Below are 21,392 nucleotides of genomic sequence, written 5' to 3' on the forward strand. Positions count from 1 at the left end.
CCGCTCGTTGTTGTGAGCGTCGCTCCTCCGCCCTCCGTTGTTGTTGGAGGGCGACTGCCTCCAACTGCCCAGTAGCATCCTTCACGAGCCTCCTCCACAGAGGCCGATCTTGATACCGCTGGTACCAGTCAACGGCAAGTCCACTCAGCTCCACGTCCTCCTGTACCACATCACTTCATCTCTTCTCTAGCCCGTGCCGCGCCCGTCTAGCCCCCTCGATCCGGCCGAACAAAAGCTGTTTAGGCATGCGGTGGCTGAGCATGACCCAGCCAACGCAGCCTTGCCTGTCAGAGGAGCTCACCGATGGGACTTTGCCCAGATCTTTCAAGGATTTGTGAGCTTCTCACACAATCCAGCCTGGTTAAACCCAGGACGGATCGTAGGCAGGCCAGCCTAAATGTTTCTAACCGGCGAAGATGCTCCATTAGGGGGGTCCACGTTTCGCAAGTGTAGAGAAGGGAGGGAATGACTGTGGCCGAGAAGACCTGAAGCTTCGTGCGGAGCGACAGACCAGGTAGCTTCCAAACAGCGTAACGCAACCGATGACAAGATATTGCCGCTCGACTGATTCGGAGCGAGACCTCTGCTGTTAAACTGGAGCCGGTCATAAGCACACTGCCCAGGTATGGGAAACTCTCCACTCTCTCCACAACTGCCCCATCACCAATTGGGAGGTGTGTGGGTGGAGTATCCGATGGTACAAAATACACAGGCAGGTGCTTAGTTTTTGGTGGGGCTGATAGTAAGGCCCCACCTCTTAGTGGCATGCTCCAGTCTCAGCAGCAGTGCCTCCAACTCCTCCTCTGAGTGAGCAGCAATCACCAGAGCATTGGCATACATAACGTGGTTGAGCAATAGGGAGGCATCTCTTGACCGCACCTGGGCATCGATCAGCCTCCCATTATATCTGTACCAAATGTAAATTCCCCCGGTACAGCTATTGAAGGCTTCACGAACAACGTGGTCAAAATAGATGTTAAATAATGTGGGAGCCAGAGGACATCCCTGTCGCACCCCAAGGTGTACAAGGAATGGCTCTGACTCCCGGCCACGTAGTTTTATCCGGGCCCGTTCACCATCATGAAGGTCGTTAATGATCATGAGCCGAGGGTCAGGGACTCCGAAAGCACGAAGAACAACCCAGAGCCCAGACCTACTGATGGTATCATAGGCCTTGACCAGGTCAATAAAGCAGAGATGTAGGTCTTGTTGGAATTCTCTAGACCTCTGCTGTAGCAGACAAACACAAAATATGGCATCTGTGCAGGACTGCCCTTTCCTGAAACCGCAATGGGGCTCCGCACGCCTCTCCTCAGCATGCCTAGCAAGGCGATGTTGAATAACCCTTGACAGGACCTTTCCCGGCACACTGAGGAGTGAGATGCCCCTGTAGTTGTTACAGTCTGTGCGGTCCCCCTTCTTAAAGAGGGGGACTACCAGGACATCCTTCAAATCCTGCAGAACCCGTCCAGTGGTCCAGACTGCTGTTATGATGTCATATAGGGCAGTCTGTGCACAAACACCACCCTCCCTCAGCATTTCGCTTGGCAGATCATCTCTGCCCGGTGCTTTTCCTGGTCTCAGACTCTGGATCGCCTTCAGTACTTCCTCAATAGATGGCACCTCAGCCAGCCACTCACAGGGGGTGACTTCTTCCAATATTTGAGTCACTGCAGCCTCAGCAGGGTCATCCCCACTTTGTGCCATGATGTTTTCCTGGCTGAGGGATTTCCCCTTCCCCAGGACCTCAAAGAAATGCTCATCAAATCTGCAAACCTGTTCCTGGGGGTCGGAGATTGGATCACCGTTTTTTCCCCTAATGATAGTAATCGGTGTGGCGCTGCAGGTTACTTTTTTTATGGAGTTAAATAGTGATTTGTGATCGTGGGCCACTGAGGCAGACTCCATCTCCTCAGCAACCCGCGACCACCACCCATCCTTGCAGTCACTTACGGCTCTCCGAACCTCCGAGTGAAGGCTGCTGTAAGCCTCCTCATTCTCTGACGTGGGATGCTGTAGCCGATGAGAGTGGGCCTGTCGCTATTTCTAAACTATCCTGAACACCTCCTCTGTCAGACAGGGTCTCTAGGGAGGTCTGGACCGCGTACCCAAAGCAGCCATTGCAGCTGCATGAGTCACAGTCCTAAACCTCGCCCATTTACCCTCGACATCAGGAATGGGGGACGTTGCCAACCCCAGCCGCAAGCGATGATGAAATTCTCGCTTGCAACTTTCATCAGCTGAGACCAGGCCAATTTTGGTTGGAATGGGGTCCTGGGTGTACACCCACCACCGGAGTGGAAGAATGGCAGGCACATCTTACAGATGACTAGTTGATGGTCAGAGGGCAGATCAGCTCCACGGTAGGTCCTGGTGTCAAGGACATGGGCTCGCATCCGCTGGTTCATCACTATGTAGTCCAGCAGATGTTGTTGCTTGGACCCGGCATGCATCCATGATGTTGTGTGGATGCGCCGATGCCGGAAGAGCATGTAGTTAATTACAAGCCCATGGGCTGCACAAAAATCTAGCAGCCTCCTTCCAGTTATTATTGAGCTGATCTGGCCCATGCCCTCCAATCACTCCAGACCAGGTGCCAGTATCATGACCAACTCGGGCATTGAAGTCACCCAACAAGATGACTCTATCCCGAGTGGCCACTTTAGCCAGCACCTATGACAGGTCATAGAAGGCATCTGACTCATCGGCTTTGCCTGCATCCCTCCACGGATGTTCGTCTTCGGTGGGGGCATAAGTAACCACGACCACCACTCCTCGCCTCCGGTTGATGGGAAGGTGAGCCCAAAGTAGCCTGGGGTTTACAACTTCCCATACCTCACCGCCACGCTCCCATGCCCCCTTCATTATTTTGTTCAGAAGAAGAGCCACACCCTGTTGTTTGGCAGTCTCCTGCCCCGAGTAGAGGACTGTCCACCTCTCATGGTGGCAGGAGCCAGAACCGGTCCACCGGACGTCCTGAATGCCACAGAGATCGAGGCGGTACCGGTCCAGCTCCTGACAGAGGAGTGGCAGCCTCTCCTCCGCAGTGAGCGTTCGAACATTCCACGTGGCCACACGAAGTGGTTTTTCGTTGTTTCTGGAGGAGCCCCGAGGGTAAAGATTCAATCTCCTGGCTATGCCAATTGGGGGTTGGCCACGAGACATCATAGACGCCTATCCCCCCGGGGCATCCGGCACAAGCTTATTAGTTACATATTTAATTTCTGGTTTCGTGGTAATTCATTGAATGTGGAGGGGTTACCAGCTCCTCGCACCCGTCCAGAGCCCCCGTTTAGCCACTGTGGTAGTCACAGACACCATGAGGGGAGAGGCCAATCGACATTGGCCCATCCCCCACAGCACTGTCTACGACAGAATTGCCCGTCCGGAACCACGAGGAGGTAGGGGGTTGTTTTGCCGGACGTCGACTAACACACATAGCGACTGATACACACACATGGACCGAGACGCACACTTGGACTAACACACACAAACACATCGACGTAAACACAGACACATTGGGCGTTGTCCGTTCTAAAAAGACACACGCATGGACTTACACATAGATGCATGGACCTACACGCACACACATATGGACTCAAACACGCACATCGACTCACACACACACACAGATCGACGTGCACAGCAATCCCCGATGGTGGCACAGCTATCAGCATCGCAGTACTACTTATCAGTACACTGTGGGACGTGAACAATCGAAATAATAGAAATGCATAGAAGAAAAAAATATGAAATAAGTGTACATGAAATAGCAGCAGTACGCACAGGTAAGTTGAGAAGCAGGCTAGTCTAGATTATACACTGCAAGTATGCCGACTCAATGACGTAAGCATTGCTCCAGTGGATATAAAAATCTGGCAATACAGGCAGCAGCTGAAAAAGCAGAATACAGTCGACATGAAAGGCTGGCAGTACAGTGAGCTCGACCGAACGCGCATGACTTGGCAGGGTCGCCCCCCCCCCCCCACCCAATTGGTGTGAGTTGGTACGGCCGATGTCGCGCAATAAATAACTAAATATAGCCTTTTAATACAATGTAAGCACTGTAATAATATTAATATCTAAGGACTTTATAGCAGTAACTGCACGCATCGTGTTGGTGGGGGGGGGGGTCGAAGAGGACATCACACTGTGAAGAATTAGCCGCAGCGTTGTGTATATTTATTGCATGAGGGTCTGCCCCCCCCGCCCACGCAATTGGCGTGAGTTGGTACGGTCGATGTCGCGCAAAAAATAAATATGTCGAAACCCCACAAACTCGCTAATTTAATTAATTTAAAGGTGACGGACGTGACCGGCAATTTTTTTTCGACGTGAAACCCGCCGTCCGAGAGCCAAATCCCTCGCAAGCGCACGCGCGGAGACTTTTATGTATAAGAAGAAAGAAAAGAAGAAAGAAAGAAAAAAGATTGTATCTTTCTATCTACGTGACTTTACCAAGAGAACCAGGGAATATGAATTCTGGCAATCACGAAAGCTTAAGTCTAAACTAAGCTATCTGGATATCGAAATATAACTCGAGAATAAAACACCGATCCCTGGTGACATGAACTGAGAACACAGCTTAGCAAAACCGTCGGAATAGTGGTGGTAACGAGGGGCATTACGAATCTTGGTTGAACATAAACTAAATAATAACCACGAGATATTAGACCGGGGGTAACTCATAAGGGATACAAGAAAAATAGGTAAAATACACAAGACCAGATAATATGTATTCCACGGAATCAGAGCCTCCCCGGCCACCTTTGTCTTCCAACAATTTGACAACACATGGTAGCCATAAAATACGTATGAAGAGTGCATCTCCTCCCTTTTAGCAGACACCACGAAGAAAGGGGGGGGAGAATGCAAACAAAAACATAAACAGTCAGTCAAAGGTCAAAAAGGGGGGGGGGGCAACCAGGCGGCCACGGGAGGGGAGAGAATTTCACATATAACCAAAGACACAGATCATGCAAGAGAGTACTGCGACGGGCAGACTCCGGGGCATGGCCTCGAGATCAACAATGGGTGTTGTGTCTCACAGAGAAGAGGGGCGAGGTGATGTGAGGTGCCGAGTTCGGCATGGACCGACAGAGTATCGCTGAAAGTTTTATTCGACAGTTATCCTGATGTTTTGAGTCACTTGCAGAGTCAAGGATTGCGATAACTTGTATTGTACAGTACTAAGCTTTCACAGTTGTGTAAGAGGTGTGCAAATACACATTTATAAGTTTTGAAAGTGAGTGCCAACTCCCACGAGCAGCTGCAGCCCGAGAGAACGAGTGACGAGCAACGTCAAGTAATCAACCTCGAAGAAGGGCGGAAAGAGCCAAGCATCGACCAAGCCAGCAGTGCTGCGATCGGCAGGCTCCGGGAACCTGCCCCCGTGGCTGGCACATCGTCAACGAGCTGCATCAGCAGAAGTCACGAGTATACGAAGTCAACGCAAAGAGTCTACTACTGCAAGCGACAGAAGATTACTGCAAGCAACAAGCTCCGGGGTGGGTCCTGCAATCGACCAAGGATGGCGAGGCTTGCCGAGTAGCGATGTGTCACCGAGTACGAGTCCGGCGCTGACAGAAAAAGTATCCCTCAAAGTTATTCTACACTGAGTGCCAGCTCCCGACCCTAGACAACAAGACAGAGCCTAATTATCATAACTGCACACATTAGCATAATCGCATACATTTTCATAATTCAATACAATTACACATCAATAATTAGCATAAATTATGTGCACAATTAAATAAATTTGGATAATTACATATTTCCCAATTTTCATTCTATTTTAATTTTTATTAATTTTTAAGACCCGACATATACAAGTGTGTAGATTCGTAACAAAGATGCTTATAAATTTCGATTTAAAGCTTTCGTGACTGCAGGGATTCATCTTCTGGGTTCTTTCGGTAAAGTCACGTAGAAGGGAAATAATAAAATAATAAAAATAAAACATAATAAAATATAATTCTCACGATGTTTCAGCCACAACGCAAGCAGCCGTCCTCAGGTGAAGAACAGGGCTGTCGGAAAGATACGTGACTTTACCGAAAGAACCAAGAAGATGCTTATAAATGTTTAGTGTTTCATTGCCAAGGTTATGCAATGAATGAAAACATATGACTAAAATATTTCTAAACGACCGTATTCATGTATCTCAAGGGACAGAACAATGCTTTTCACGATCAACTAATAGTTAAGCGCAACCCTTTTTGAAACAAAGATAACTTTTTGGAACAATCTTATTAGTACCAATATGCGTGTTGTGGGTGTGTTGTCATCTTCTTGCGAAAAAACAACCCCCTACCTCCTCGTGGTGCTGGCAACGCTGTGGTGGGCAGTGCCGTGGGGGGGAGGGCCAATTTAGATTGGCCTTTCCCCTCATGGCGTTTGTAACCAGTTGTCTGTATGACTCGCGTTGCAGAGAACACACGCTACAGATCGAGTTCTATCGTTCCATGTCAGTCTCTGATCCGACCCTCAATTAAACTTCGCCTGTGGGTTGCGATTTAAAGGGGCACTCTCACAAATAGTGGTTGCACCAGTTTTCCCTCGAAGGTTTGACTTTGATCAGAGCACAATCGGAACGATTGTCACTCTATGATCGTGTTGGCCGTCCACAGCGACCTCGTCACCGGGAATAGTAATGCTACGGCACTCTTCCCCACATTTGTATTGTAATACTGCGAGCACCAGCCTTGGCTGGCAGTCTCTCTCAATAAAAAAAACTCTGATGCGCGGCTTCTGCTGATGCAGAGCTCCCTATCAATTTGCCAGTCATGAGGGCAATCCCTGGAGCCTGACTCACAGTACTTCTTCTTTTGTGTGGCATTGTGAAAAGCAAGTTTTTCTTTTTAATGATCGTCATAAAGGAATGCAAATCTAGTGAGTCCAACTGAGTCGCAGATGTTGTTCTTTAGAGGCAACACATTTATTGTAACATCAACACGTAACACAAAAGGGGTAACTGCCCCTTTACCAGATACACCTCGGGTGGTGACCACCCAGCTAACTACCCTATACGCAGGAGTTACAACTACAAAGGGTCTGACCCTCACTCGGGTCCCGACCACGTAGAGCTTCCAGCTTGTAGGACGTGGATGTTGCAGCATGTAGAATGTAGCGACCCAGGTCCCTTTCAGAGTCCCACCTTATATCCTCCCGGGTCAGGGCCAGCTCCGTCCTCGGCCTCGCCTGCCTTCTCGAGCGTTCTAGTGCCCTATCGATCCCCCTCGAGAGCTCTCCCCAGACACGTGATCACCCCCTAGCCCCCCCCACCTGGGGGCCTCTATGGACACACCGGATCACGTGCCTACGGGGTCAACCAGAGTGCCATGGCCCAGGGCAACCCTGCCCCTGGGCTGACACTCTCCCACTCCCCCTTGTGGGGACCCGCACTACACGCTCTGCGTGGTGCCCGCGCTATCCCAGCGCACACCAAGCCCCATAGGGCTGGTACTACACCCGCCTACGGGGTGTACGCGATGATGGTGCATCGCACGCTGTGCTGTGCTAGACCTGGCATCACACAGCAAACCCTCCCAGTGCTGTCCGCGATGTAAGGACATCGCACAGTGACATCCCCGATGTCACTACACAAAGGTTCCTCATCCAGACCGCCAAGATGTGCATGGATGGAGCATTCATAGGTGATGTGCTTAATGGTTTGGACTTCTCCACAGTTGCAGTTGGCCGATTCTTTGAGAAGTACTGATTTCTGTTCTTGCTAATATCTGAATTTTTCCACCTCGGGCTTTTTCTTCTCACAAAGGGGCAGCTGTTTTCCTTTTGAAGTCGCGTGAGCTGTTTGTTGTCTGGATGTCTTCATTACCGCCACGTTTCTGTGCAAGTTTTGGGCAGCGTTCCCCACGGTCCCACCACGGGTTGGAAGTGTTAAATTTTTTTCGCATCAGACTTGCAGTCTCTCTCAAAGGGGCGCTGTGGCGTTTGAAGTCGTGACCTATTGTGCACGGGTGTGCTTGCTGTCGCCATGTATTCCGTCTTCTCATCAAGGGTTGGAAGTAAACACAATATATTTTACACCTCTTACAGATTGGTACCGTACCACTTTCCGCAGTTTTGTATCTCTTTTGAATGACTCGAGGTCTAATACGTTCATAATTACTATTTGGTTCATGTGTAACCAAGATTTGTGGACAACCATAGTTGTTACCAAAGATTTTCCGAGGATTTTATTAAACTTTTCCCAGTCTGTATCACCAGAGAACCGTGCTTATTATTCTCAAATTATATTTTTATATCCTGAGGTTAAAGCTAGAGCTAAGCTTCGAACTTTACTGTTGTATTTTTAAAACCCAACAGCTCATAATGATTAACTGCCCTTGGTGGATTTTGCTGTCCAAGGGAGGTTGGTGACCCCTGCTGTTTCCGTCTTGTGTTTGTTTTATTGTCCATCGTTTCCTTTATGGCAGCCTTCTCTTGAAGTCAACTGGGGATTTCCAGCAGAATCTCATTAGCCCCCCTTGAGTTTGCCGTTTTTTATTACATTTTATGACTTCCCAAACGGGCTTGTGAGTAATTATCCTCCAGCTGTCTTTTGTGTGGCAAGGCAGGAGGCAGCAGCGCTACATCCCGATCAAAATTATTACAAAAAAATAGGCTGAATCACTCTTAATATACATTTTTGGAAAAGGCATAGACACAACATGCTCTTCGAGTGAGAATAGGTTTTCTCCTTTTTTCTGGAAACAGGTGTTGAGATGTTAAAACACGAAACTGAAATCTTTTGAAGAATCATGTCTGCATTAACCACAATACTTGTGGTCAGAATGCAAACAAAAAACATACTCTGATAATGTGCGTTGTCTTTGAAACTGATTGGTCCACACCAGAGACAGCTTTCTTTCGAGCCTAGTCTCAGTGTTAGACCAGAGGACGCCAAAAGGCGAAGGAGGTCCCATGATATAACAATTTAGTACAATTAATTATTATATTACTATGCTGAGCGCGCCAAAGCACACATCTGCACATGCGCGATACAGCTGACCCGTGGTTGCCCCTAACAATGCACAAGGCATATATACAACATGCTCTTCGAGTGAGAATAGGTTGTCCCCTTTTTTATGGCAACAAATCAGGTGTTGAGATGTTAAAACACCAAACTGAACCTTTTACAAGGAATCTTGTCTGCATCAACCACAATACTTGGGGTCAGAATGCAAACAAAAAACACTGATAATATATGCATTGTCTTTGAAACTGATTGGTCCACACCAGAGACAGCTTTCTTTCAATACTAGTATCAAACCGTGTTAGACCAGAGGATGCCAAAAGGCGTGCTCTTCGAGTGTTTGTGATGAGATATGATACAAAACTCCGAGTTGCTGAGGCGATTAAGCAAGCACCATATGAATGCTAATATTATTATAACATAGTGAATGGTTGGGAGCTTTTTGGCTCTCGCTCCTAGTTACAGATCTACCCAACCCACAGGTCCGCAAATACTGGCCGCTCTTACTCTGCAAGTTGAACCTAGGAATTGGCTGTTCAACTTCACATTCTTTCATTAAAGGCCTTTGACAAAGGCAAATCTAATGGAGCTTCATTGTCTCAAGCTTACACATCTAGAGGGTCTCTATTTGGCTTTGTATTGTCTAAGAAGTCTACCCACACCTCCACTTCCACAAACTGCTGGGAGTTGCTTCGCTCTGCCTCACAGTCAGAATTCTCCTCCTGCTTCACGTTGCCTCCATCGATGTGAAGGTCCGATTTTAGAGTTGAATCTTCATCTTCACATTTCACCTTCACTTCTTCGCTCTTCACTGTCGCCTCTTCAAAATCCACCTTGATACATTTCATAGTCTCCAAGCTGGAATTCACTTCTGGTTCTTTTTTCAGGAGGGATGGGCTCATTGCAGTACTTTGACTTTCACAAGTCGATTTCAGACTACACTCCTTGGGGATCTTCTGATGCCTGTGTGTTCTCTGGTGTCTATGAAGATGTGGTGACTGTGCAAATGCCTTCCCACATACACTGCACTTGAAGGGTTTCTCTCCTGTGTGTGTTCTCTGGTGGATCTGAAGACCTGATGATTGAGCAAATGCCTTCTCACACACAGTGCACTTGAAATGTTTATTTTCGGTGTGTGTTCTCTGATGTATGTTAAGATGTGATGACTGTGCAAATGCCTTCTCACAGACAGTGCACTTGAAAGGTTTCTCTCCTGTGTGTGTTCTCTGGTGTTCTTTAAGATGTGATGACTCTGCAAAGGGCTTTCCGCACAGAGTGCACCTGAAGGGTTTCTCTCCCGTGTGTGTTCTCTGGTGTCTTTTAAGGGCAGATGAATATGAAAATGTCTTGCCACACACACTACACCTGAAGGGTGTCTCTCCTGTGTGTGTTCTCTGGTGTCTTTTAAGAACAGATGAATCTGAATATGCCTTCCCACACACACTACACCTGAAGGGTTTCTCGCCCGTGTGTGTTCTCCGGTGTTTTTGAAGAACTGATGACCATGAAAATGCCTTCTTACACACAGTGCACTTGAAGGGTTTCTCTCCTCTTTGAGTTCTCTGGTGCCATATCACACTTCCAGCACAATCCATGATGTTTGCATAATGGTCCCATTGTTGTCTTTTTGTACCGAGTTGCGCTGAGTGCCTTTGCTCCATCAGACCAATTCTGCTGAGGAAGCGTCAGAAGAAGCGTCAGCTGCAGACAGAAAAAAATATCCACACCATCTACGTCAGTATCAAGGCACAAAGGAATGAATATATATACAGTCACACATGACTTACACATCTGTATTTATTCATATATTCAAGATATTCCTCAATTCATCACACGGGCTGTTAGGGCACACAATGAGAGGGCAAATGGTTATAAATATGCCTGGAGGCACTAGTATCTTCAAAATAAATGTTAACCCAAAACACCAAACACAATTTCGGCAGCCTGGCTACAAAATGAATATTTGTAGTGAGTCCAAATGAGTTGCAGAAGTTTTCTTGGGAGCAACACTATTTATTCCAGCAACTTAAACATAACATCACACAATCTACACTCGGGTATTGAATGCCCATCTAGCCACGCTATGACAGGACTAGACACGGTTCGCTATCCCGGCATGGACCACAAGCTGGGTCCCGGAACGCGTGGCTAGAGGCTTCTTCTCCACGACGTGGATCTTCTTCACACCAGCACACGAAGAACCACGAGCCCCTCACGGGGCCCCGTTATATCCCCCTGGGCTGGGGCTGGCTCCGCCCTTTGCCCCGCCCACCTTCCAGATCTCTCCAGCTAGATTTGAAGCTTTCGTGATTGCAAGGATTCATATTCTTAGGTGTTTTCGGTAAAGTCACGTAGGTAAAACATTAAAATTAATAAAAGTAAAATAAAATAAAAATCACGACGTTTCGGAGGCAACACAAGTCTCCGTCATCAGGTGGAACCGTCACAGCCAGATTTGCTGCATCAAGTGAGGCAATGATTCAAGATGTAATCCCTTAAAAGCAAGTTGAGGGGGGAGGAGAGGGGGGGGGGGAGCTCATCAGAATGTGGTAGCCAATGAATGGAACGTATCGGGAGGGAGGGGGGCGGGGCTCAAAGACGGTACGAAGTGCCAAGTAGAAAGCATCGGGAGGGGGAGGGGGGGGCAAACGAATGCACGACGTGGTGCAAGAGAGCGTGGTTGTGCGCAAGCAACTACTGCTGCACACGCCAACGCATAGGACAGAGAGGGGGAGGAGGGGAGGCCAAAAGAGAGTTTGGGGTGTAAGTGTACGTGGACATGTGTGTGTACAAGCACCTGTTGATACACATGATAGAAAAGAACGAAAATGCCCATGTTTATACCAGTGCTGGCTGAACAATGAAGAGAGTACTGTTAAACACTGGGGATGTTAACACTCGGTAAAGTAAAGTAAAATAGTGCCTGTCAGATAAGATGGTCCAAAAATGTGTAATTAAGTCTTTTTTGCGTGGTTGATAACATCTTTCCAATGATTACTAGTTTGTACCCATCATCACGGTTGAAATTATGTCTGTGTTTGTATATTTGTATGGCCTCGTGTACAAACCTTTGATGGTAGCCAGGAAGGTTTGCAGAGAACCTTGGTCTCGGAAAAGACAATTTCATGAGAGCCCACCGAGTTGTAGCAATGATCGGCAACGGCAGAACTGATTCTTCGGCCGTTGCCGATCATTGCTACAACTCGGTGGGCTCTCATGAAATTGTCTTTTCCGAGACCAAGGTTCTCTGCAAACCTCCTGGCTACCATCAAAGGTTTGTACACGAGGCCATACAAATATACAAACACAGACATAATTTCAACCGTGATGATGGGTACAAACTTAGTAATCATTGGAAAGATGTTATCAACCACGCAAAAAAGACTTAATTACACATTTTTGGACCATCTTATCTGACAGGCACTATTTTACTTTACTTTACCGAGTGTTAACATCCCCAGTGTTTAACAGTACTCTCTTCATTGTTCAGCCAGCACTGGTATAAACATGGGCATTTTCGTTCTTTTCTATCATGTGTATCAACAGGTGCTTGTACACACACATGTCCACGTACACTTACACCCCAAACTCTCTTTTGGCCTCCCCTCCTCCCCCTCTCTGTCCTAAGCGTTGGCGTGTGCAGCAGTAGTTGCTTGCGTACAACCACGCTCTCTTGCACCATGTCGTGCATTCTTTTGGCCCCGCCCTCCCCTCCCGATGCTTTCTACTTGGCACTTCGTACCGTCTTTGAGCCCCGCCCCCCTCCCTCCCGATACGTTCCATTCATTGGCTACCACATTCTGATGAGCTCCCCCCCCCTCTCCTCCCCCCTCAACTTGCTTTTAAGGGATTACATCTTGAATCATTGCCTCACTTGATGCAGCCAATCTGGCTGTGACGGTTCCTCCTGATGACAGAGACTTGTGTTGCCTCCGAAACGTCGTGATTTTTATTTTACTTTTATTAATTTTAATGTTTTACCTACGTGACTTTACCGAAAACACCTAAGAATATCTCTCCAGCTCTTTCTCGAAGGCTCCCGAGAGCTCTTTTAGACCATGTGACTGCCTAGCGGCCCCCGTCCACCGGTGCCCCCCCTCCACTATCATACGGTCACGTGTCAGCAGGTCAACCAGCTTATCATGCCCCAACGTAACCCTGGCTGACACTCCCTCTCGCTCCCTCACCGGGAGCCCGCACCGCACACTGCTCGCGGTGCCTCCGCAGTGATCAGCGCTCCTCCGAGCCCCGCTAGGGCTGGAACTACGCACCGTAAGCGGGCTACACATAATGTAAACACATTATCCGCCGTGGCTTCGTAAGCCCGGCACCACAGTGACAATCACAGCCACTACATATTTATAAAAGCAAAATTCAGCAAACATAGCAAAGGCTGTTAAAATAATACTATTTGTATTCTGCAGAAATGCATAAATTAATGTTCAATCGCAACTTAGAGGTGTGAAGCCAGGCTCAAATTTGCTTGAATGAACAGATCAAACTTCAGCAGCAAAAATGCTGTGTTAATTTCCTGACTGTTTCCATTCTTACAAAAAGTTCCAGAGGAAAACTAAAATAAACTATTGTTTTGATTTAACCTCCGTGTTCAATAGTTAATATACTTCACTGCAAATACAAACTTGACACTGTCACACACTGGCATGGTAAAAAGATGTGGTGTGTCCAGAACCATGCCGGGCCACCTTCATCTGCTCAGTATTAATGCTTCCTCACTTCACCATGTAATTATTTTAAGATCAATCAACATAGCGGAGGCCCACAATAAGTTCAGCTTTCACTTATCAATCATGTTTGCTGTCGGCGATAATCAAACTAATTGTTGAGTTCATAATGCAGTAAAATAACAGTGCCACAGATCCCCAGGATAAACTCTCAAATACACATACATTTCACATGGATCATTTGACTCACGAACCGTGGGGTGAACGTTTTAAAAAGTACCTGGGAACCACGCCCCGTGGTGAGCCAGTGCTATTCGTATTTTGCGTCCGTCAACTTGAAAGTAGTTAAATTAACAACTTAGTATGAGAAGAGGTTTTCCCCTTTTTTCTGGCAACAAAACGGGTGTTAAGATGTTAAAACACCAAGCTGAAACCTTTTGCAAGGAATCATGTCTGCATTAACCACGTAAACTTGTGGTCAAAATGCAAAAAAAAACATGCTCTGATAGTATATGCATTGTCTTTGAAGCTGATTGGTCCACACCAGAGACAGCTTTCGTTCGAGCCTAGTCTCAAACAGTGTTAGACAGGAGGACGTCAAAAGGCGAAGGAGGTCCCATGATATAAAAATTTAGTAGTACTATTAATTATTATATTACTACGCTGAGCACGCACCAAAGCACACATCTGCGCATGCGCAAGACAGCTGACCCGTGGTTGCCCCTAGCAATGCACACATGCTAACGGTGGAGGGGGGCATTTTTCATTGGCGTTCAAAATGAAAATAAATACACAGGACTAAGGTAAAATTTTCACACTGTGATGTCCCCCCCCCACCCCAATGTGTGCAGTTACTACTATAGAATCGGTAGATGATATTACTATAGTCCATAGATAACTACTGTAACGCGGGCAGGGGGATGGCGGGAGAGGGGGAGGTGGGGTAACAGCCCAGCCCCAGCCTGCCAAGGTTTCACCTCGGCCGGCTAGGAAATCTCGGCGAGGCTGGGGGCTAGGCCTCACCACGGCACTGTTAAGTACTATATTATTGGTTCTTTAGTTAAAGTCACATAAATATAAAAAAAAATATGTGAATGAAAATAGAAATAGTAAAAATATAAAAACCAAAAAACACTAATGTAGACTACCCTGGTTCTTAATCGGAGTAAGTGTACAGGCAGTCTATAATGTAAACTATAGCAATGGTTATTAAGCTGGGTGAGTGTACTGGCAGTCTATAATGTATACTGTAGCATGTTTCTTAACCTCGGTGAGCGTACTGGCAGTCTATAATGGAGACTGTAGCAATGGTTATTAAGCTGGGTGAGTCTACTGGCAGTCCATAATGTAGACTGTAGCATGGTTCTTAACATCGGCGAGTGTACTGGCAGTCTATAATGTAGATTGTAGCTTGCTTAAGTTTGGTGAGTGTACTGGCAGTCTATAATGTAGACTGTCACAATGGTTATTAAGCTGGGTGAGTGCAATGGCAATCTATAATGTAGACTGTAGCATGGTTCTTAACCTCGGTGAGCGTACTGGCAGTTTATAACGTAGACTGTAGCAATGATTATTCAGTTGGGTGATTGTACTAGCAGTCTATAATGTAGACTGTAGCATGGTTCTTAACCTAGGTGAGTGTACTGGCAGTCTATAATGTAGACTGTAGCTTGCTTATTAAGTTTGGTGAGTGTACTGGCAGTCTATAATGTTGACTGTAGCAATGGTTATTAAGCTGGGTGAGTGTAATGGCAATCTATAATGTAGACTGTAGCATGGTTCTTAACCTCGGTGAGCGTACTGGCAGTTTATAACGTAGACTGTAGCAATGATTATTTAGTTGGGTGATTGTATTGGCAGTCTATAATGTAGACTGTAGCATGGTTCTTAACCTAGGTGAGTGTACTGGCAGTCTATAATGTAGACTGTAGCTTGCTTATTAAGTTTGGTGAGTGTACTGGCAGTCTATAATGTTGACTGTAGCAATGGTTATTAAGCTGGGTGAGTACTGGCAGTCTATAATGTAGACTGTAGAAATGGTTATTAAGCTGGGTGAGTGTACTGACAGTCTATAATGCAGACTGTAGCAATGGTTATTAAGCTGGGTGAGTGTACTAGCAGTCTATAATGTAGACTTATTATTGGTTCTTAATAACCATTTCTACAGTCTACGTTATAGACTGCCAGTACACTCACAAAATATTATAAGCAGGCTACAGTTAACATTAACGGTTATTTTTTTATTTACGTTATTATTCACTTTATTTTTATTATTATTTTCTATCTACATGACTTAATCGAAAGAAGCAAAGATTACTATTATAGAGTTAGTTACACTACTACTATTGCCAGTACACACTACTATAAAGTTAGTATAGCTACTACTACATCCAGTAGACACTGCTATAGAGTTAGTATAGCTACTACTACAGCCAATACGTACTGCTATAGTCAGTATAGCTATTACTACAGCCAGGGCATGCTACTGTAGTGATAGTAGCTACTACTACAGACAGCACATACTACTGTAGTGATAGTAGCTACTGCTACAGCCAGTACATACTACTGTAGTGATAGTAGTGCTATCGAGTCGGTAGATGCTACTGCAGTCATTAGAAACTACTGTAGAGTTACTATATACTACGTCAGTAGTTACTATAGAGTTGGTAGATACTACTGTAGAGTTGGTAGATACTGCTGCAGAGTCGGTAGAAGCTACTGTTATAGAGTAAGCAGATACTACTGTCGAGTTATTAGTTACTACTATAGTCAGTGGATACTACTATAGAGTCAATAGATATGACTATAGATGCAGTAGTTACTACTATACAGTCAATACATACGAGTATAGATTCAGTAGATATTACTATAGTCATATTCTTTGGGTCTTTCGGTAAAGCCACGTAGATAGGAAAATAATAAAAATAATAATCACAATTTCATGACGTTTCGATCGCAACACAAGCATTCATCATCAGATGAGAGCTGCTGAAGCAGGAAAAAATATATAGCGGGAGCGCTGCTAAGGCAGGGAGTTATAAAGGTTTGAGATGGGTGTAGCCCAAGGGTCAGTGGGCGGGGCTAGAGATGAAATTTGCATATAAATGTAAGATAGGAAAAATCTTGATAAACTAAGCTGTGGGGGTGGCCATTATATTGTGAGATATTTGCTTGTAAATGTAAGCTAAAGAGAGCTCGGAAAGGATCATCACCACATGGAGGTGGAAAAGGATGGCAAGCTGGAATTTACTAACACGGCTAATGGTGGCTGTGGTCGTGAATGTACCTCAGAGAGTCGAAAATAACTGCTAACATAGGTAGGTAGGAAGGGAACAACACCGCCAGTTATGACCTAAACTGGTTAATAATGTCCTTCCAATGATTACTCAGTTTGTACCCATCTTCTCGTTTGAAATTGTGTCTGTTTTTATATATCTGGATGGCTTCATGGACAAATCTTTGCTGATAGCCAGTGGGTTTGCAGAGCACCGTCGTCTTGGCAAAATCTATTTAGTGTATGCCCACAGCGTTAAAATAATGATCAGCCACAGCTGAGGTATTGGTCCTATCGTGTTTCAGATCTGCCTTATGTTCACGAACCCGGTCCGAGACATGTCGCTTAGTTTCCCCAATGCAATTGCTGCCGCAGGCACAGCTTAGTTTGTAGCCGCCGGGGTATTTTAGATCTGATCCCACAGATAGGATCATATCACAAATGTTATGTACTGTGTTAAATCGAACATGGAGCTTGTGTTTGCTCATGATTTTGGAAAAAAAAATAGATGACCCCTGCTATGTATGGCAAGGTGATGGTTTTGATTTGGTCCTGAGATGGTTCTTTCCCAACGGTTGGGGTGATAGCTTTACGGATTGTGTAGTCTGAATATCCATTCATCTTGACTTGGTGTACGTGTTCCAGTTTAGTGGCTAGGTGGTGATGGTCTGAAAAACAACAAGCTCTATGGTATAGAGCTCTATGGTATACTATCATCATTAGATACTGCTGTAGAGTCAGTATTTACTACTATAAAGTCGACAGATACTACTATACAGTTAGTAGTTACAACTATAGACTCGGTAGATACTACTGTTGAGTCAGTAGACACTACTGTAGGGTCAAAAGATACGACTATACAGTCAGTAGATACTACTGTAGAGCCAGCTACTATTGTAGAGCCAGATACTACTATAGAGTCACTCGATACTACTCACTCTATTGTATGTAGGGTGTGTAGGTTTCTATGCCTATGGAGGGGTAAACATATTTTTTGAGGTCGACAATTTTCAGTAACCTTATAGATCAACTATTTACCTGCCACTTTCTATTACTTTTGGATTCAGGACTTCAAGCCTTTCATAATTTTGTTGATGGACAAATGGACAAACAGAACACTGGGCTTTCACAACAGCTTAGTACTTGTGTATGTTTATGTTATGTTTTTAAGAGAAGTTTTGAAATAGATTGTATCCCCGGGCAACGCCAGGTACTTCCCGCTAATATTATATAAACAAAACATCCACCATTCATGATGAATTGCAAGTAACCTTATCACATTGCTCATGCCATGATCGGTGCAATTTAAGGCCATTTAAGTGTGGATTCCTCAGCAGGTAATGGGAATGATGCAGGTGTCAAGGGATGACTGACAGATGAACCAGCTGTGCTCCCCACTGTCTGGCTGGGTTTTAGGAACCCAGCGTTCCACCTATTTATGTGGGCGTCGCTCTTCCAACCTCATTGTTGTTGCAGAGCAAATATCTATTAACTGCCCTGCAGCATACCTCATGGGCCTCCTCCACAGAGGCCGATCTACACGCCTGGCACCAGTCATTCAAATGCAAATCAATATATAACATTTTTGACATGCGTTTTTCTGGATTTTGTTGTTGTTATTCTGTCTCTCACTGTTCAAATAAACCTACCATTAAAATTATAGACTGATCATTTATTTGTCAGTGGGAAAACGTACAAAATCAGCAGGGGATCAAATACTTTTTTCCCTCACTGTATATGCGGGAAAATACAGTAATCCCGACATCTGGCTACATGCCCACATTTAAAGTGCAGGGCCAGGTACACAATCGCATTAGCAGTCTGCTGCCACTACCTAATAACCTACCTACATTACCACAGATCCACTTGCATGTTTGACAGTACTAGACAGGCTCACCAGCATTGCTAATATGTCATCAACACCAAGACGCAAGTCCTATTGCTGTGGCAAGACATGCTCTACAAGTAACACTCTTATGTTCACAGTTTCAAGTGCGCCATGGAGAAGATTACTTCAGAGTACAATGTTGTCATTCATGCCGACTAAACTCCACATGGTCAACATGAGTGCTGCTTAAATGCACTCACAACATCTCAAGTCGCTGTCATTCTGACATCTGAACAACATGTCACTCGAGGCATCGTCTTGCAACTGAAGAGCAATACCCTACACAGAAATGAAACACACCGATCCAATGATGCTCTTCAATGTGTACTGATTTTCTGGCAAGGTGATGATGGCTAAAATTTCCTACTTCGCCAAACTGACCCAGCAACAGGCTTGCCAACACAAAAAAATATTTCCACCAGGGACTTCTTTGCCTTCAGGATCATGGTGCGAAACGGCAGTTTCAATCTCTTCTTGAGATGCAAAGAGCTCATCCACCAATTTGCTGTCGACACCTATGCCAAAATTGAAGCTTCATTCGATTAAACCCACCAGATGGCAAAACATCCATCATTGTCTATCCTTAAGCTCTCCAAGGGCAACGAATTTAAAAGCTGTCATTTATGAAACAAATAAGCCCTGCGTTTATATAACACAACCAAAAAACCGTGACAATATACACACATTTACAAACTTCATTGGCAGAATTCAATCATTCTAATAAAGCCAGCATGGCAAGACATTACTCGTAATGATTGATTACTGAGACCCTATGCAAAGCCAGGTAACTTAGCAAGTATTGAATAAATACTATAATTTCGATGATAATGTTTGTTCATGAGTGGGGAGCAGTAGTGCAATGGTTAGCGTGCTGCGCCATAAACCCAACGACCCGATTTAACTTCCCACAGAGCCAAGCCACAACATTTGGCTGTCGCCTGATGAAGCTGGTTGTAATTACTGGCAAACGTCCTATTCAGATTGTAAATATTGTTGCTTGGCTCTGTAACACACAACCGGTGTAGTGCTGTACTCGTGACGAATTGGCCACAGTCTGTTTACGTGACCTTACTAGTTGCCTGTGTCGGGTTTACCGACACATTTATATATTTGTAATTTGCGTCTCTCTCCCCGTGGTCGCGTGGATTTTCCTCCGGATCCTCAGGGTTTTCCCCTCCACATTTAGAGTCAACATCACCACGCGTTTAGAGTATTTGACCGACAGACATTTACACACGTTGATAAGCCACTTTGCTGTGGGCAGGTCGCTTCTGAAAACAAGAGCGGTATAGCAGCTGAAGTGGGCTTGGCCTGGTAGAATAATAAAAATTTTTGTAGAAATACTTAAAAGAAACAAAGTTTCAAAGTAGTGAGCCAGATGAAGACAAATTAAACTTAAGCAGAGAATTAAAGCAAATGCAATCAGGTGAGGGCAGGAGGCAAGGCCCCGCGTTGTAATGTTCCAACCTGGAAATCGATTCCATACTCGCTGCTACTCAATTGATATCCCTACGAGAGAGGAGCGAGGCTCTACCTGAGTAAACAACAACAACAACCACGATGTGAACTTCTCACCTCGGATCTCAGTGAGAGCGCGCGCGGATCGGCAGCTTCCTGGTATCCGTGACGTCACGCGGCAGCAGGAGATGACATGACGTCACTAGCGGGGTACAACACAAGTTCAAGTTCATGTATTAGGTATAGCCCTGTGAGCCATTCGGCTCTTGAATCGGGTGCAACCGCAACAAAACAAAAACAGGAACAAGAAAACATCTTAAAGTAAATATGTGACTAAGTACAAACAGAAAATCCAAGAAAATATAGCAAAATATTGCAGAAAAAAGAAATCACCGTACACCAACGCTGTGTGCAAAAATTCCAGTGGGATACAAGTCAAACAACAACCACAAGACAACTTAGATTAAGGCCATTAGTCTTACTCTGTACTACAACAAACAAACATGGCTAAACCAATAAACTTTTCGAAATCACCAAAATAAAGCCATGAAAGCAATGAAACAGTGATCATAGGAACTGTGACAGAATTTTCACAATATATGACAAACAACATGTACTACCAAAACCCTGCAGCCATAGCTGGCTGCATGAGTCACTCCACAACAGCAGGAGCATCAATCGGAGTATTACAATTTTTCAATGCACCTTGAAGATCAGCACACTAAATCAAAACACAGGTCATACTTTGCAGCGATCATCCGGAGCGAAACATTTGATTTTAGGCCACTGAATAGCACTGGCAGCTCGGGGTGTACAACTCCACAATAGATTTGAAGCTTTGGTGACTGCAAGGATTCATACTCTTTGGTTTTTCCGGTAAAGTCACGTAGGTAAGAAATAAAACAAATGAAAACAACTAAATTAAATTAAAATAAAACAGTCTGCATCAGCAGCAGGCCATGCTTTTCCACCTGATGAAGGACGCTTGTGTTGCGCCCGAAACGTCATGATTTAGTTTAGTTTTCATTTTTTTTTATCTACGTGACTTTACCGAAAAAACAACGAGTACAACACACTCCCCTACCCAATGTGCGGCGGTTTTAACTTAATAAA

General features: G+C 45.3%; 1 protein-coding gene across 1 annotated transcript; it reads right to left on the minus strand.

Annotated features, from left to right (window-relative positions):
* Window positions 1-6,322: 6,322 nt before the first annotated feature.
* On the minus strand, window positions 6,323-20,472 carry LOC133361615 (zinc finger protein 239-like). Its single transcript, XM_061580576.1, has 2 exons — window positions 20,397-20,472; window positions 6,323-10,678 (listed from the first exon to the last, which is right to left on the minus strand). Exon 2 carries the CDS (start codon window positions 10,636-10,638, stop codon window positions 9,583-9,585), a length of 1,056 nt encoding a protein of 351 aa, XP_061436560.1. The 5' UTR covers window positions 10,639-10,678; window positions 20,397-20,472; the 3' UTR covers window positions 6,323-9,582.
* Between the last annotated feature and the right edge of the window lie 920 nt (window positions 20,473-21,392).

This window comes from Lethenteron reissneri, unplaced genomic scaffold (genome assembly GCF_015708825.2).
Source record: "Lethenteron reissneri isolate LAM-NWPU_2019-01 unplaced genomic scaffold, ASM1570882v1 scaffold_115, whole genome shotgun sequence".
Lineage (NCBI taxonomy): Eukaryota > Metazoa > Chordata > Hyperoartia > Petromyzontiformes > Petromyzontidae > Lethenteron > Lethenteron reissneri.

What these genes read in the sequence shown, in the direction of transcription:
- LOC133361615 (XM_061580576.1), bottom strand. Translation starts at nt 10,638, where the DNA reads ATGGAGCAAAGGCACTCAGCGCAACTCGGTACAAAAAGACAACAATGG.